Below are 17,778 nucleotides of genomic sequence, written 5' to 3'. Positions count from 1 at the left end.
GCCAAATTTCAGTTTACCTTATGACTGTGGATCTCATAACTATATTAAAAAACTCAGACAAACCAGCACATTGGGGACCATCCTTTGTGATCCCTGCCACCACCATCTGAATCCCAAGAGTCAACTAGTAACTGAAGGGTGTAGTCCAGAGGGGTTGGATCTATAGAAACACAGCCTTTGGATCTAGTCTATAACCTAGCACTCATGAAAGATGCAGCTCTTAACAGAGTAGGTGTGGCTTTGATCTCCAAACCAGACTCATCAAATCTAGAGTAGGGAAGGTGGACATATGCAGAGGCAGGGTAGAGTAGTCTCCCACCAAGAAAACCCCCCTTGGGGGTGACTCCCCAAGGTGTTGAGTACATCAGCATCAATGAACTTTTTACTGAGGCTTCTATGGGTTTCCATACATCACATGGGGCAGTACTACCTAGTTCCTTATTATGGTTGGGTGTGTGGCTGACTCTTTAAGAATAATCCTTGGCCTAAAGTTCCCATCTTTATCTTGGCATGAACTTAGCATGGATGAGGTGTGCTGGAAGCTATATATTTTTTTTTCTTTTTTTATTGATTATTTAAAGCATTACATAGCTCATGATATATCATCTTTCATACATTTGACTCAAATTGGGTTTTGAACTCCCATTTTCACCCCAAATACAGATTGAAGCTATATATTTTTAAAATGAAGTTTACATTCACAGATTTAAGATTGTACAATATTAGATATACAATTTGAGTTTTGACAAAAGCATACACTTTGTGTGACCCGTACCCCAATTAAGATATAGTTCATTTCTTTCACTACAGAATAGTCCCTTCTGAGTTCACTCCCTTTCATCTCTGAGTGGAGACTATTCTGCTTTTCACTTGTGTGTTAGATTTAAGGCCATGAGTTAAAACATGGAGATTTTCCTTAAGTCTGGATGATGAGAGATGTCAGAAGTTAATGTTTATTCAAGTAAACCAGTGGTTCTTAATGTGGGGGTGTCTCCCCAGGAGGCATTTGGCAATGTCTAGAGACATTTTTGACTGTTGTGACTGGGAGGGGTACCACTGGCATCCAATGGGCAGAGGCCAGGGATGTGGCCAGACCTACAGCGCACAGGACAGCCCCACAACAAAGAATGATCTAGCCCAAATGTTAATAGTACTGAAGTTGAAAAAGCCTGAGTAAATTATGTGCTCTCTATGGAGAGAGCATTTGTGGATCTCTCAAGTCTTCCAGTTGAGGTTTGCTTTTCCTCTTTTTTTTTTTTTTTTTTAATCTGTCAAGAGCCTGTTAAAGCTAAGACGGACTCTACAGGGGCTGATTTATTCCATGCTACCACTCTGTGGTTACACTTCTTGATGTGGGATGGGAGTTGGGCATCTTGGAAGGAAAAATAATGGGAGAAAAGAAAGAAGAAAACAACTTAGGCAGTAACGGGGGGGCAGACTTAGAATAATATTAAATCTAGAAAAATGAGTAAGATAAGGGGGAAAATACAGTAGAAATTAATAGTTAAAAATTTAATATTAAAAATGTAAATGAAGCCAATTGCGGTGGCACATACCTGTTATCTTAGCAACTAGGGAGGCTGAGGCAGGAGGATCACAGGTTTAAGGCCAGCTATGTCAGCTTAGTGAGATCCTGTCTCAAAAAAAGGCAAATGCTTTGAGCTTTAAAATCAAAGATGTGAGTGAGAATGTTCATTAAGAACTTAAAAGTTAGCTGGGCGCTGTGGCGCATGCCTGTAATCCCAGCACTTGGGACGCTGAGTCAAGAGAACTTTGAGTTCAAAGGCAGTCTCAGCAATTTAGCAAGGCCCTAAGCAAATTAGTGAGACCCTGTCTCTAAATAAAATATATAATAAAGGCTGGAGGACGTGGTTCCGTGGCTAAGTGCCCCTGGGTTCAATCCCTGGTACCAAAATAGAACATAAAAGTGAGAGTTGGGGTAGCTCAGTAGTAATGTTTGCTTAGGATGTACAAGGCCCTGAGTTCTATCCCTGGCACTGAGGGGGAAAAAAGAACATAAAAATGGAAAGAGCACCGAAGAGGTAGACCATGAGAAGGCAAATATAACATGTGAAAAGTAAGGTTTGAACACAGCAATTGAGAATGAAAAAGGTCAACCTGAGGCAAGATATGAAACAAGGACAAGATGGGACACTGCGGATCCTAGTGATTTGAGGTACAAGTGCTAGATGGGGGAGTAAGGAGGGGTGCAGCAGCTAGAGCAGATAAGGGGAGGGTGGGAAACAAAGTCCTGAGGTGGGGCCAGCTCAATACCATGCAAAGTCCCCAGTTCAAGCAACCAGACACAGAAAGCAGAAAGCAATGGATTCATGTCTCCAGATACCAGCAGCCTGTGTGCCTTTATTTCAGGCTCAGGAGGGACTCCATGGAAACTGCTTAGAACTCTTGGGTGACTCAAGCATCAGATGACCTGTCCTCTTTAAAAGAGGCCAGGGGTGGGTAAAGAGCTACATGTTGATTAATCAAAACTGAATTTTTAAAAACCAGACCCTTTTGAAAGTCTTAGCAATTTTCTAGGAGGGGTATTGATTTCCTTAGGTTGGATCAAGTATTGCTGGTCCTGCTGAATAATTGTGATGCACACAAACCACAGTGACCAATATCAGCAGAAGCAAAAGAAATCTGTAGGAACATTGTCTTAAAATTAAGACCTTTGAACAGGAACACTTAATACTTCAGAGTATGTTAATTGTTTTTATACCATTTAAGGTAATAACCATTTTTCTTTATGGCTTTCAGCTCTTTTTTTCTGAAATATGAGAATTTATTTTTTGTGTGTACATGACTTTAGGTGTGTGTTTCAAGAGACATTTTTGTTATATATTATCTAGCATTGTATATTTTGTATTACAGGATAGTCTCATCTTTCACATTGTAGGCACTGAAAATCTTAGTAATATAATTTATTTTATGCTGTCATGCCTAACTAGATAGAACAAGACAACTACTCTTTTTTTTTTACCTCTTTCTGTTTCTCATTGAGGCAGGCAGTGAATAGTCTCTCTCATGTGCCAGGTACTGCCATAGCAATATTTAAGACACAGTCTCATCCTAAAAGTGATTCCAGTGTGGTAGGGAGAATTTAATAGAAGTAAGTAAATGGGTAAATAAAAAATAAAATAAAAACATGCATTCTCCCTGCTCTTAGGCAATTCTACCGAAAGACAAAGCAGGTAGAGGAATTTTTAGAGGAATCAGCATGCGTGAACCCATGAAGCTGGAAAGCAGCATGAGAGAAATATAGGGAGTTCAGGTTTTGTGGGCAAGGGTGGAGTGACAGATGAGGTTAGAGAAGGCGGCTGTGGTCAGTCATAACAGACTTTTTGGTTGATGTACAAGTCCAAGGTAATAAATACCAAAAGATCTTAATTGAAGTTAAGACCTTTCAACATGAACACTTAATACTTCAGAGTGGGTTAATTGTTTTTATACCATTGAAAGTAATAACCATTTTTCTTTTGGCTTTAAGGTCTTTATTGATTATAGAACATAATCAAGGTTGTCATTTAGAAAAATCATTATTAAAAAAAAAAAGAAAAATCATTCTTTCTTGTTTGGTGGTTTTAATCCTTAGAGGGCCAGTGACCAGTTAAGGATGCTGCTAAAATAATCCAGGAAAGAAATGAGGGTCCAGGGAAAGATTGTATAGGAAGGGATACATAGGAAAAAGTAGCACTGAGATTATTTAATAGGCAGAATGGCAGGATTTAGTGACCCATAGGATGAGGGTGGTGGTGAAGATGACCTCAGAATTTCCTTTTTAAATTGTTGATCAATTAATTATAAATGGGAAAATAAAAATCATTTATTGTGTACTAAATATGATGTTTTGCAATATGTGTACATTATGGAATGGCTAAATCAAGGTCATTAACATGTTTCTTCATATATTTACCTTTTTATGAAATCTGAAAATGTTGAACTAATAGAAGCAGATATTAGAAAGGTCTGCTGGGGCTGGGAGGGTTGGGGGAGGGCATTGAAGTGATGTTGGTCAAAGAATAAGAAATTTCTGTTAGACACAGGAAGAATAAGTTTGAGAGCTATATTGTACAACATAGTGTCTATTGACTAACATAGTTAATAACAATGTATTACATTTTTGAAAATTGCTAACTTCAGAGTTTCTGATGAGGTTGTCACAATTCCTGAGAGAGGAAATGGAGAAAGAAGGGCAGGTCTTAGGGAAAGATGATGAGTTGGTTTTGAACATGTTCCAAAGATTCAATATCTATTTATCTAGCTATATCTTTTTAATTTTTTACTGGAAAGCCTAGGTAGAGAAACTTAAAAACTATTATCTTGTGAAAATCAAGATAAAGCTGAGCTGAAATTTTATGTCTGTGAAAAAATGTATTTTGGGTTCTGACTTCCTCAGAACTTCAGGAATACATTTACTTCTCATGGAGTGCTTGTATGTGTCTTTCAGGGCAGGAGTGGCTGAGCTTATGAATATGTCATGTTGTACATATTTGGTTTGTAGCATGGATAGAAGGCTGAAAATTGCTTCTGCATTTCAGGTAATTCAGAGGTCCGTGGGGCCAGCCAGCCTGAGCCTGCTCACCTTCAGAGTCTATGCAGCACCAAAAAAGGATGCGCCTCACAAAAATTCCATGAAAGTTGATGAGGTAACATGCTGTTCATGCAGTGATATATTTTGGACATCTGACTTAGTTACTGTAGAAGAGATTTTACAAATTGTATATCAGGAGGATAGTTAGAAGATAATTATTTTTTTTATTTTTGCAGTGCTGTGGCCTTGTGCATTCTAGGTAAGCACTCTACCACTAAGCTATACCCCAGCACAGTTAGAAGATATTTAAAAGGATTATTTGTGTTTTTCATTTGGTGTTAAGTGTTTTGAGCTCTTTGTATATTCTGGATATTAATGCCCTGATTAGCAGTGGCAAAGATTTTCTCCCATCTGTAAATGGGCAAAGGAACTAAACAGACACTTCTCAAAAGGAGAAATACAAAGGGTCAACAGATATATTAAAAAAAAAAAAAAGTTCAACGTCTCCAGCAATTAAATGCAGATTAAAACTACATGAGATTTCATTTCCAATCAGAAAGGCAATTATCAATAATACAAGTAACAATGTTAGCAAGGATGTGAGGAGGAGGGTACACTCATACATTGTTGGTGGCACTACAAATTAATATAACCTCTATGGAAAGCAGTATGGAGATTCCTCAAAAATCTAAAAATGGAACCACCATAGGACCTAGCTATCCCACTCCTTGGTATATATCCAGAGGATTTTAAATCAGCATACTAGGCTAGGGCTGTAGCTCAGTGGCAGAATACTTGCCTAGCAAGTGTGAGGCACTGGCTTCTCAACATTATATAAAAATAAAGTAAAAGTATTCTGTCCATCTGCAAAAAATTTTAAAAATAAAATCAGTTTACTACAGTGATGCAGCCACATCAATGTTTATAGCAGCACAATTCACAATAGTTAAGCTGTGGAACCAACCTAGGTGCCCTTCAACAGATGAATGGATAAAGAAAATGTGATACACACACACACACAAACACACACACACACACACACACACACACACACACACGTATAATGAGTATTATTCAGCCATAAAGAAGACTGACTTTATGGCATTTGTTGGTAAATGAATGGAACAGGAGACTATCATGGTAAGTGAAATAAGCCAGTCCCCCCAAAATCAAAAGCCAAATATTTTCTCTGATATGTGGAAGCTAATCCTAAATAAGGGTGGGGAAGGATGTGAAAAAAAAAGAATAGAAGAAAGATCAGAGGAGTAAACAAAGGGCAATGAAAGGAAGGGAGGAGAGGTGCGATAGAGAAAGTCAGTGGAATGAACTTTCCCATGTACATACATAAATATACCACAGTGAATCTCATCATCACATACATCCATAAGATACTAATTAAAAAAAAATAAGTAAATAGCAGGAGGATCAATAAAGTAGAGAGAAGGCAACAGGGGGTGGAAGGAAGGGAGGGGAAGGGGAAATACTGGGGACTGGCCCGGCATGGTGGCACATGCCTGTAATCCCAGAGTTCAAAGCCAGCACAATTCACAATAGTTAAGCTGTGGAACCAATTGAGTTGCTTAGCACCTCACCTCAGCAATGGTGAGGTGCTAAGCAACTCAGTGAGACCTGTCTTTAAATAAAATACGAAATTGGGCTGGGAATGTGGCTCAGTGATCCAGTGCCCCTGAGTTCAATCCCCAGTACCAAAGAAAGAAAGAAATACTGGGGACTGAATTACAAGAAATTATATTCCATGCTTTTATAATTATGCCATAGTATATATTTCTATTATCATATATAACTAAAAAGAAATATATTTCCTTACAGTTTGTTTTCTTTGTGAGAAATTAGTAAACTGCGGCTTTTTCAACAGATGAACATTAATGGTGGTATTGAACTTTTAACAGATGAACTAAGGGTAAAATTAAGAAATATTTTATAAATTTTTAATGGGGAACCTGCCATGTCCCAGTAGATTATAAATAGAGCTTAACTTTTTTGTTTTTTGGTACTAGGGATTGAATTTAGCCCAGAGCCACATCCCTAGTTCTTTTATTTTTCATTTTAAGGCAAGGTCTCACTAAGTTGCTTAGGGCCTTGCCAAATTGATCAGTCTGACCTTGAATTTGCAATCCTCCTGCCTCAGCCTCTGGAGCCACTGGAGTACTGGCATGTACCACCATGCCCAACTGCAACTCACTTTTCTAAGCAGCCTTCCTGATTCTGGACTGCTTGATCAAGCCAAGAAAATATTCACATTTTTCTTAAAGAAATCAGAGATCTGATTCTCTCTGCTTCTTGGCTGGTAAAAATCCTAAGTAGATACTTAGTATACATTAAATAATCAAACAAGAAATCTTCTTTACATTGTTTAGATTCTTTTTTTGTCTGTACTTCCCACTGATTATTTGGGTATTCAGTTTCTGTTTCCTTTGAATAAATTGAGGTACAGTTTTACCTTTAGTCCCTTGTAGGGTTACTTGAAAGGTGTTTATATAAAGCTAATTAGCTTATCTTTTGCCCTTTACTCTTTTCTCAGGCTTTGGGACAATAGCATTGTTGAGAGTGAAGAGGGCAGCCAGTAGTGTCTAAGAAAATTCTTCTCTGGGTGGGGAACAAACCTGCTCTCCTTTGATTAGCACCAGACTGATCATTTGAACTATGTATTCAGTTATTCTTCAGTTACTCTCAAGCATTTTTAAACCCCCTCCTCAACCCATTCTTTCTTTATAATTTATTTTTTAGTTGTAGATAGACACAATATCTTTACTTCTTTATTTTTAAATATTTTTTTAGTCATTGATAGACCTTTATTTTATTTGCTTATTTATATGTGGTGCTGGAAATCGAATGCAGTGCCTCACACGTATGTGGTAAGCACTCTACCGCTGAGCTATACCCCAACCCCTCAACCTACTCTTTAGAGCGATAGACTCCTTTTTCTAAACTAAACCTGGGGTGAAATACCAGATACCAGTGTAAATGGATGAAAGAAAGGTGCTTTGTTTTCCATCAGTGGATGAGGAGGGATATGATACCATGTAGCTCTGCCCTCTTATCCTTATCCTTATTTTTTTTAGTTGTAGATGGACATAATACCTTTATTTTATTTATTTATTTTTATGTAGTGCTGAGGATCAAACTCAGTGCCTCACACATACTAAGCAAGTGTTCTACCACTGAGCTACAACCCAAGCCCCTTGTCCTTATCCTTATGATTAAGGAAATAACGTGCAAAGATCATCTGAAGTAAAGTTTTAGGTTGTGTGTAACCCTTAGAGTCATTGTAATTTATAAATTATTAGAAATATTGTATCTAAAAATTTGATAATTTATTACATGATCTCATTACTGTGTATGCTTTTTTATTTTTGTTTTAATGTGTGCAGCTTTCACTCTACTCAGCTCCCGAGGGTCAATGTAAATATGTGGAGGAGCCAAGGACTCAACTTGAAGAAAGCATCTCACAGCTCCGACATCATTTTGAGCCGTATACAAGTTGGTGTCAGGTACAGCTGTTTAGAGTCAATAATGAAAAGTCTATATAGAGCCAGAATGGTAGCATATACCTGTAATCCTGGTGACTCAGGAGTGCACCTGTAATCCCAGCTCCTTGGGAGGATTGCAGGTTTGAGGCCAGCCCCAGCAATTTAGCAAGGCCTTAAGCAATTTAGCAATTCCCAGTCTCAAAATAAAAAATAAAAAGGGCTGGGACATAGTTCTGTGATAAAGTATCACTGGGTTCAGTCCCCTGGTACCAAAACAACAACAATAACAAAAAGGTAAGAAAAAAAAGTCCATGTTGGATACATGATTTTAGAAAAAGGCATAATAAAAAGGTCAAAGTTAAGAGTTCTCTGCTTACAAATGTTCATCAGTGCCACAGGGAGAGCAGGTGCAACAGTGCCCTGGATTCCTTGTGGCACCAGTTGCTGTAGCTGCAGAGAAAATTTTCCTCTCCCTAGGTGGGGTTTGTACCTTGACAAGAGAAGAGGGCTGGTAATTGTCTTGTTGGTTATGGTTATGAAAACATTATGTTTACTAGAGAGCATATGGGACTATAATGAAAGTAAACGGATATAATGTAAACATACTAAAACTGGGACATTCTTCTTTCCTAGAGATTCTATAAACTGAGCATCTCTAATCGCGGGGCATTTTGGATATTGGATTTTCAGAGTAGAGATATTCAACTGGTATAGTTTATGCAAGTATTCCAAAATAAAAGAAAACTTCTAAAATATAAAATACTTCTAGTCCTAAGCATTTTACATAAGGTATACAACACCTGTGTCACTTTAAACAAATGGTTTTAGTGCATTTAAAATGCTATAACAGAAAGGTAGATGCCAAAATAGGGTAGAAGTACATATTTGAATTATTTGTCCTAATGAACTACAGGTACAGGTCGGTTTCTGTCTCTAACTTATGTTTTAGGTCAGACATTTGTCATGATGGGAGTGAAAGTATTTCTGTGTTTTTTTAACACCTGAAACCAAAGTTTGCAACTTACAGAATTTGTAGGTATTGATACATGTTTGCCATATTTCATCTTTATTTTGAAAATTGAGGACCAATGAATAAAAACTAATATGTTGGTGTGTATGAAATGTCAGATTTACTTTGCTTGAGATTTACAAGTTCAATTTTTATCCAGGGCTTGTCTTAAAATTTGAAAGTTTCATGTGCCACTGCTAAGTTTTTGTTTACCAAGTGAGATAAAAAAGTACTGCCCATGACCTCTATCAATAATATAATTTGGGCCTTTATACTTAAGTGAGTTATGAAATACCTAAAGACTTTATACGTATTGTGTTATAAAGTGCTTAGACTTTGTTATCTTGTTCTAGGTTTTTAATTTGTCTGTAAATAGTTTAGATAAAGTCAGCAAGGGGCTGAGGTGTAGCTCAATGATAGAGAGCATGTTTTGTGTGTAAAAGGACCTGGATTCAATCCCTAGCACCATAAAATCAAACAAACAAAAAAAAAAGAAAGAGAAAAAATAAGGTCAATAAATTTGTGTAAATATTTTTGTGTCATGTAAGCTTGACTACTGTTATTTCTGGTATGTCTGATTTTGTTTTGTTTTTGGTGCTGGGGATTGAACCTAGGGCCTTGTGCATGCTAAGTACATGATTTACCACTGAACTACACCCCCAGCCCAATGTATTTTTTTTTAATATTTATTTTTTAGTTTCCGGGGGACACAACATCTTTGTTGGTATGTGGTGCTGAGGATCGAACCCGGGCCACACGCATGCCAGGCAAGCGCGCTACCGCTTGAGCCACATCCCCAGCCCCAATGTATTTTTTTTAATGAAAGTATTTTATCTTTTTACCTTTCAACAACCTAACGTTGTTTTTGTCTTTTCCTTTTCCTTTTATGCATGATATTCAGTGCAGTAAAACACCTCTCTGGATGATAAAGTAGTTATCAGCATATCTGTTTGCACTACTTCTAAATGATTTTCTTCTAATTGTAATGGTTTTATTTTCCTGGGTGGAATGAAGTTTTCATGAATGGAAATATTTCTAATTCCTGGTTTCTTTTTCAGACCACCAATTTCTAGTCCTTCCTTGAAAATCTAATTTGTTTTAATAGTAAAATATTTTTTACCTTTATTTTATTTGTTTTTAAATTTTTTTTTAATGTGGTGCTGGGGATCGAACCCAGTGCCTCACGCATGCTAGGCAAGCACTCTACCACTGAGCTACAACCCAGCCCCAATAGTAAAATATTAAGCTAGCAAAAGAAGTGGATTGTCACACTGTATTTCAACCTGTAGGTTTTATTTCTCTTTAATGGGTGGAAAAGAAACCTATAATGGATTTTACTGAAGAAATATTCATTTCTTTGTGTCTTCCCCCAAATTCAGCATTTGTTACTTAAGGCCATTTAATAATGAGAGTAACTTTTTTCTGGCTTGAACTGAATTATCTAAAACAAATCCTTTTCTAAATGGCAGTTCTGATCCTTCTAATACCCTAATATCTCCTTTTCCATCTTTGCTGTAGAGGTCTTAAAGGTGGGTATCGTCTAGCTAGTCCCTGATTTCCTTTAGGATCATCTGATGTTCATATACAAAGCTTTTCTTTTTTCTTTTCTAACTTTTTTGAGATGGAATCTCAATATTGCCCAGGCTCCTCTCAAACTTCTGGACTTAAGGATCCTCCCACCTCAGCCTCTTGGGATATCTCTCCAAACTGAGTCATTTGATCCTTTGTCTCATTAAAGCTGGTCATTTTCTGCTTCAAATGGGTACTTTCCAGATATAAGCTATAAAATAATAGCAAAATCAGGAAATAGACAATATGAAACACAAATTTAATTTCATAGGAAAAGGATTGCCTCTAAATTATCAAGGGGGTTGATCTTTAGTCTATTTTTTTTTCCATTTTAGGAGAAGAGTAAGAAGGCTGGGTTGTTAAAAGCACTGTAGTTGGAATCTTTGCCCCTGTGGCAATAGGAAACCATTCTGCTAAGCAGTTTGCAGTGAAGGGAAAATTACAAAAGAAAAAAAAAAAAAGAACCCAGAAAGTATCTCTTTATACAAAATCTGTTAATAGCTAGGAGTGTAGCTCAGTGGTAGAGCATGTTCTTGGCTCTCCCAGGGCCTTGGATTCAGTTCCCAGCATCAAAAATAAAAATGTTCAGTAAAGTATATATATTTTGTTACTTTATAATCAGCAAATTCTACTCATTCTGTTCCTTTTTACTTTTTTAGGAAACATACTCCAAAACTAAGCCCAAGATGCAAAGTTTGGTTCAGTGGGGGCTAGGTAAGTCATTTTGTTATTAGGCATAATCAGTTACTTCAATAATATTGAACTGTTTAACTGGAGTTCTATGAATGGAATCTAGAGATATATGGATTTGTTTAAATCTTACGCAGAATTTTAGAACTGTGTGAATTTTTCTAGAAAGAAAATCTATTCTTTTCATCCAGATTTCAGGGGGCTCATATCCCCTAAGTTTCTTCAACATTATTAAGATTATAGGGTTAGCAAGTGCAGATACACTGTGTTTTTAACAAAATGGATTTCTAGGTACAATGTAGTACAGCACACTAACTCATCAGTAGATTGCTAGAATCAAAGTAGTTAACTTACATTGCTATTATTACATGCTATAGAAGTTTAGAGGCAGGAAGGAACTGAGCTGCTGTGCCTTGGAAAGGTCTTATTGCATAATTAGTAGTGTTCCTACATTTTTTTCATTGTCCTTGATTGTTTCTCATATATAGGCCACTTATCACCTACCTGTACTCATAAACTGAGCTCACAGTCTACATTCTGACTAATGTCAGGAACTGGTAAAACAGAGACTGATCATATTTCATTTCCCTCATTGTGCATCTTGGTGAATCAAAATCTTGTTTTTAAAAGGATGTGTTTTCATGATGGAACAAAAAAAAAAACCATGGGACTGAAGAAGCCTTTTCATTCATTATTTGTAGTATTTGTTTTGTTTTTTCTTTTCCTGGACTCAGTTACTGCAAAAACTCTAAAGCAGAAACATTCCATTATGAGTTATTATCTGCCAAAGCTCTCAGACCATTTTCCAGAAGCTACAATGAAGGCATGTTACCAGAAGCTGGGCTCTGGCTTCAAGTGCAATCTTAAAACATCATTTTCCCTATTTCTTTGTAATTTACCTACTTCTGCTCAGCTCATGAAAAGCCATCTGGGTCTCCTCCTGTCAACTGTTCTTATGTGTATGTCTAGAATTAAACAACACTATGCTGGTAGGCAAAAATAAAGGGAAGTAGAAAATTGCCTCAGAAGACCAAGTTGAGAGGATAGAAAGTCAAGACTAGATTGAAGACAAAATAAGTAAAAATTTTAACCAGGTAGAAGTTAATGCAAATGTATAACACAAGCCCTGTAATAGTGTTTAAAATGATTATCACATCTCCCAAAGAATCATGAAAGGAAAATTTTAAGTATCTGGTGTTTTCTGGGGGAGAGATTTACTCATTATTCTAGCTTATTGGTTCAGTTCAGCATATGTTTGTCAAGTCACATCATGCCAGTCATTGAAGATCAAAGTTGATTAAGAAAGTGGTCACAACCAGTAAGATACATATAATAAATTATTCAATACTAATGCAAATACAGAAATAATTACAGACCACTATTGAAGGTACAGAGGAAGGAGACTAGTTGAATAGTGATCGGGGAGTTGGGAGCAGTGAGGGGAAGGATTTTTAAGATGAATCTTCAAGGACCAGTGTTAGCCACACCAACACGTGGGTGTTGCAGACACAGTGTGATCAAGACTTGGAGGTGGGACTATAAGGAGATAGAGAGTGCTGAAGATGAGGCTGTGAGAGATACAGGAGGGCTTTGTAAGTCATGACCTAGCTGGAATTCATTTGTTAATTCATCCAGTATTTCTCAACTCCTGTCAGTGTTCTTAATAAATGTCTGTGGAATGACTATCCGCTGTTAACACTGAGGGAAGATAACATGTAACAAGTATCACAAATCCACCATTTAGGAGCTTATATTCTCCAACTCTATAGCACACTGCACTTAACTATTCAGATGGGAGACAGGAAACACACATCTGAATAGTTAAGTGCAGTGTGCTATAGAGTTAGGTACCAAGTGATGGTATAGAGAATAAATATGTGATTCCCAATGAAGACAAAAGGTCTGGGCTCATGAACTTAGAAAACACTTTTCTGAGGCGATAGGGCCCAAGCTAGGTCTTATCTGGGTGAGATTGGCTCATTGAAGGGGAGAGGAGAGGATGCATTATGTGAATGGAGTCACAAGGCATGGTGAATAGGCTTATGCGTTATGTTTATTTTTATTTATTCTGTCACCACCAACAGCTGGCTATTTCCCACAAGTTTCCTTTATTATCCAAATTTATTGTTCTTGAGTTCAAATAATGAGTTCAGATGGCAAAGGATACTTATTTTTCCTAGGCTTATATATTTGGTTCCTGAAAGAATATAAAAAGTTTATTAGCAGCATACAAATAATATGTGGTTTGAAAAGCATTTGATACTGTATGTACTACTTGTATGTAAGACTTTGGTTTTTAATGAGTAATTTATGATTTTTTTTCCAATCTGATTTTATTATAGATAGCTATGAATATCTCCAAAATGCACCTCCTGGATTTTTTCCGAGACTTGGTGTTATTGGTTTTGCTGGCCTTGTTGGACTCCTTTTCACTAGAGGTGGGTGCAATTTTGTGGGGTTTTTTTTTTTTTTGAACAGTCAGTTCTTGTGGGAAAGATAGGAAATGTTTGGTTCTTTACTTTCAATGAACAGTTTTCAGAATAATGAGTTGGTTCCTGAACATTGACTTCTTAATATGTAATTAATATAGTCGTTTACTCCATTCTGTTTAAGCAAATATAGAAATTTTGTACTCTTTGTAGAAAAGAAATTAGTTTTTTCTTATAAGTAAATTTAGTGTTCAACACTTTACTGCTCTTAGGTACAGAGTGAATTATTATTATTATTATTATTTTGGCATTGGGGATTGAACTCAGGGGTACTCGACCACTGAGCTACATCCCCAGCCCTATTTTATATTTTATTTAGAGACAGGGTCTCACTGAGCTGTTCAGTGCCTCGCTTTTTGCTGAGGCTGGCTTTGATGTCGGGATCCTTCTGCCTCAGTCCCTGGAGTTTCTAGGATTATAGGCGTGCGCCACCATGCCTGGCTAGAGTGAATTTTTGTTCAGTCTTTCATACCTGAGAAATAAACAGTTTCTAAATGTTTCACTGTTATGGTCAGGCTATTAATCACAGTAAATAGAGCACTAACTTAATAGAGAACTTATTAACTTTTTGATGTGTCATGGCTTCAGTCAATAATGATGTAAAAATTTTTAAAATGATTAAAATTAAAGCTGGGTTTAATGGCCTGTAATCCCAGCTACTCCGGAGGCTGAGGCAGGAGGATCAGAAGTTGAAGGCCAGCACTGGCAACTTAGCAGGACCCCATGTCAAAAAAAAAAAAGCTAACAAATGTCAACTTAAATATATTACGTAGGTACTGAAGGTATTGCTCAGTGATATAGCACTTGCCTAGCATATATGAGGCCCTGGGTGAATCCCCAGCACCACCAACCCCAAAATAACACTACACTCACTGTTAGATTACAGAACATTTATAAAAAATAAAGGATGATAAAAGACTTTACTATGATGAGTTTAAGTTTTTGTGAACTTCTTGAAGTTTTGCTGACTCTAAAATGAATGCTTATGGTATAAAATTCAGTTAAAGAATTCTTTTTCTTTTTAAATATTTTTTTAGTTGTCAATGGACCTTTATTTATTTATATGTGGTACTGAGAATTGAACCCAGTGCCTCACACATACTAGGCAAGCACTCTACCACTGAACCACAACCCCAGCTCCAGTTACAGGAATTCTTTTTAAAAAAAATAAATATTTATTTATTAGTTTTAGGTGGACGCAATATCTTTATTTTACATTTATGTGGTACTGAGGATCGAACCCAGTGCCTTGCACGTGCAAGGCAAGCGCTCTACAACTGAGCTTCAAACCTAAATTCTTAAAGAGAAATTCCTATAAAGAACCCTGTAACCTGACCCCCCTAAAACAGAACCATAGTTTGATACCTATTTCACCAGTTTTAGAACTCTTTCTTCTTGATGCATTAAGTGTTATTTTAGAATCTGGAGCGCAAATGCAGCCCTAGTGCTACTCCCAATTCACCTGCTGAATGAACTGTGTCTTGGTCTCCTTGCCTATCTCTCATCTTGTACTAAGCAATGAGAATTAAATTTCCATTTCTTTTTTTTAGTAATCAATTTGCAAAGCAACACTATTTTTCATACATCTTTCCCCTTATTTCCTGCAAAGCTGTTCAGAAAAGGATTCCATTGTCATTTAAATAGTGCTTGGGATTTATAAACATCCCAAGGCCAGGGGTATTGGAATTGTGGCTATGACTGGAATGTGGAATCCAGTGAGATAAGCTTCTACCTCCCTCTCTGTTGTTTGAGCACGTGGGGGAGTCTTTCAAGCCCAAAGAAAGCTTTCAGTGCTATGGGTAACTTCCTGTCCTATTAGGTGTTTGTCGACATCCTCTAGGGTGACCATCCTGAGGAGGGTTGGAGACTGCACTCTCCTGGGCAGAGTGTACCTGCTACCACGGGTCCTATCCCTTTGTGTTTGTTTGCTTATTTGTTCCTAGCTTTCTTTATCCCTTCCTGGGAGGGCCTGGTAGCATTAAAATAATTTGAAACTTTAATTCTTTTTTTAAAAAAATGTCCACATAGGCACATGCATGTGTGTGTGCACACATTCATGCACTCACAGGTGATAGTAAATTTTTTTTCATGGCCATTTAGAAGGGCCTGAGGTGAAAAGCATCAGAGGGATTCACTGAGCAAGATAAATGGGATGGTAGACTCATTTATGGGAGACAAGTGTGGTTTTCAGGCCCCTCCAGGGAGATAATCCTCTATGCAGCAGCAGGATGGGCTCAGAAGTCCCTCCTGTTAGGGTTTCTTGAGCACACCTGCTAAGTAATCTGCCTAAGTTAATGAGGAGGCCTGCGACTATAATGGTGACACAGTGCTCCCAGAGTGGGAGCTGTGCCTTCTGGTGGCTCTTGCCCTCACTGACAGCCAGTGAGTGATTGTCCTCTCACAACGCTGATACTCACTGCCTACACCACTGGCTTTTTGGGAGGGGTGAGCATGGAGGTGGGCATGCGGGCACGCAGTCATACCTCCTTCCTAAGGTGTGTGTGGACCTTCCAGCTCATTGTGTAGAGCAGCAGGGCCCAAAAACCCAAGAGCTGCTGCTTATCAGCTTTCCCTAGAGAAGTGAAAAATGAGTGTTGTTAGTTTTGCTGGTCTCTTCAGCTGGTCCCCACCTGCTTGGGCATAAAGCTTCAAGTGGACAGGGAAGACCTGAGGAATAACAGATTTTTCTATTCCAGGATAATTATATCCTTTTAACCCAGGCAATAGGACTTGGAGAGAAACATTATTTTTTAATATATTTTTTTTAGTTGTAGATGAACACAATACTTTTATTTTGTTTATTTATTTATTTATATGTGGTGTTGAGGATCGAACCTAGTGCCTCACACGTGTGAGGCAAGCGCTCTACCACTGAACCACAACCCCAGCCCCAAAACATTAATTTATTAATAGTCTAGCTGATAATACTCATATTCTCAATAGCCCCAGTTTTATCTTTGAATATTTATCTGTTTAAAGTTTAAAACCAGGGGCTTGGAGTGTAGCTCAGTGGTAGAGTGCTTGCCTAGCATGCCTGAGACCCTGGGTTGAAAACTCAGCCCCACAAAAAAATTTTTTAAGAAAAATAAAGTATAAAATTAATAAGCAGCACTTGCATTGGTAGAGTTGTACATTATTAATACACATTGCCCTAACGTGTATCCATCAAAAACACCATGCCTCTCAGTGGAGACTACTTCTTTTTTTAATTTTTTCATACACATACACACACACACACACACACACACACAGTTGTAGATGGACAAAATACATTTATTTTGTTCATTTTTATGTGGTGCTGAGGATTGAATACAGTGCTTCACACATGCTAGTCAAGCGCTCTGCTACTGACCTACAACCACAGCCCTCAGTGACTGTTTCTAATGTTAAGTCCACCTGCATTCTCCTTTTTCACCCTCTGCCACTTTTTGTTTTTACCTCATTCTCAGGTTTCTCCAAATTCAGCATCCTGTTGTTTATCAATTCCTCTTTTCTCCATAGCTCTTCATCCTCTGCAGCCTGACCTCAGACTTCAACACAGCTGTTGTTTTAGGACTTCCTTTATGCTCTCTTGGGCTTGAGCCCCCTGTTCTTATCTTCTGGTTTATCTTCTCCTTGGTTTATTTTGCCATGTTGTTCAACCATATGCTTAAATTTCTTTTAAAAAAGAGTCTCTTTAAAAATATATGGGAGACAAACTTTCCAAGACCTTGCATGTCTGCCCTTATACCAAGTGATAGTTTAGATAGTGATATCATTTGTTTTCCACTAAAACTTTGAAAACTGGGTCTTGTAGCATCTGGCATATAGATGGGAGAGTCAGTAGCCAGACCTGTTCCTTCTGAAGTCATTCTTTGTTTTCCCTCCTCGAACTTTTAAGGATCTTTTAAAATCTTTTGTTTTCTGAATTTCTATGGTGCTGTGACTATATAGATGTTTTCTTCCCTTGATTGGACATTGGGTGGCTCCCAGCCTTCAGCTAAAGGATGATATCTA

General features: G+C 37.5%; 1 protein-coding gene across 2 annotated transcripts in view; it reads left to right on the top strand.

The window, feature by feature from the left end:
• Positions 1-17,778, top strand: part of APOO (apolipoprotein O) — a 55,139-nt gene that overhangs the window by 14,144 nt on the left and 23,217 nt on the right. For both annotated transcript variants that reach the window (XM_081277995.1, XM_081277994.1), the window contains exons 2-5: positions 4,542-4,649; positions 7,927-8,046; positions 11,263-11,317; positions 13,636-13,731. In XM_081277995.1, the coding sequence (XP_081134121.1) occupies positions 4,542-4,649; positions 7,927-8,046; positions 11,263-11,317; positions 13,636-13,731 (379 nt within the window). The remainder of the gene's footprint in view (positions 1-4,541; positions 4,650-7,926; positions 8,047-11,262; positions 11,318-13,635; positions 13,732-17,778) is intronic.

The sequence above is a fragment of the Spermophilus citellus genome (assembly GCF_964194105.1).
Source record: "Spermophilus citellus genome assembly, chromosome: X".
NCBI lineage: Eukaryota > Metazoa > Chordata > Mammalia > Rodentia > Sciuridae > Spermophilus > Spermophilus citellus.
This window is presented reverse-complemented; position numbering and strand designations above follow the sequence as displayed.